The sequence below is a fragment of the Atta colombica genome, unplaced genomic scaffold, assembly GCF_001594045.1.
Source record: "Atta colombica isolate Treedump-2 unplaced genomic scaffold, Acol1.0 scaffold21, whole genome shotgun sequence".
Classification (NCBI taxonomy): Eukaryota; Metazoa; Arthropoda; class Insecta; order Hymenoptera; family Formicidae; genus Atta; species Atta colombica.
Genome location: NW_017259305.1, coordinates 1,738,095 through 1,739,121, shown reverse-complemented (window position 1 = coordinate 1,739,121; position 1,027 = coordinate 1,738,095). Strand labels below are relative to the sequence as shown.

Sequence of the window (1,027 nt, the reverse complement as noted above, 5' to 3'; positions counted from 1 at the left end):
CGTAGTGTATTATGAACTGTTAAAACCGACTGAAACAATCACAGGCGATCGGTATCGAACGCAATTGATGCGTTTGAGCCGAGCATTGAAAGACAAACGGCCGCAATACAACGAGAAACACGATAAAATGATTTTGCATGACAATGCCCATGTTGCGAAAGTGGTCAAGACCTACTTGGAACGTTGAAATGGGAAGTCCTACCCCACCCGCCGTATTCTTCAGACGTTGCTCCCTCTGATTATCACTTGTTTCGATCAATGGCACACGGCCTGGCTGACCAGCACTTCCGGTCTTATGAAGAAGTAAAAATTGGATCGATTCGTGGATAGCCTCAAAAGATGACCAGTTTTTTCGACGCGGGATTCGTATGCTACCCGAAAGAAGGGAGAAAGTAGTGGCCAGCGATGAACAATACTTTGAATCATAAATGTATAACCAGTTTTTTGCAATAAAGCCTCGAATTTCAGAAAAAAACGGCGGAAGTAAAGTTGTACATCAATATATATATATATGTATATGATTAAACAAACAAAAGAGAGAATATGGATTTACCATCTTATTTTCTGGATATCAAAATTACTATCAGAATATGTAATTTGATTTTTTCTCATTTTTGCTCTTAACTACATTTTCAAATTGTATAATTTATGATTATATCTGAAAAGAATTTCGTTCAGTCTAAAAATTTCGTCGCGAGCTGCTCTATTTATCGGAAAAGTGCTAAACTAAAATGTGCACAATTATTCGATACGCACGATTGTCCCACTTTCCTATATCTTTTTATATAAATGTTTATATAAATTTATGTTTCTTTTTTCAATGTACATCAAAAGTAGTGAGAATCGATCTAACAAATGAAAGCTTCATTCCTGGTAAAAAGAATTACGAAAGAATTCGGATAGCGTTGGAAGAACGTCTCACCCAGAAGTTTGATGTTATAGTATCATGGGATCCACCAGGTTCATATACATTTCTTAAAAATACGCACAATATAATATTCGTATCTATACTATTATATATATATAT

General features: G+C 35.3%; 1 protein-coding gene across 1 annotated transcript in view; it reads left to right on the top strand.

Annotated features, from left to right (window-relative positions):
- Positions 1-1,027, top strand: part of LOC108687580 (ribonuclease P protein subunit p40-like) — a 42,254-nt gene that overhangs the window by 29,576 nt on the left and 11,651 nt on the right. Inside the window, exon 3 of the mRNA XM_018193431.1 lies at positions 835-960. Within this exon, the coding sequence (XP_018048920.1) occupies positions 835-960 (126 nt within the window). The remainder of the gene's footprint in view (positions 1-834; positions 961-1,027) is intronic.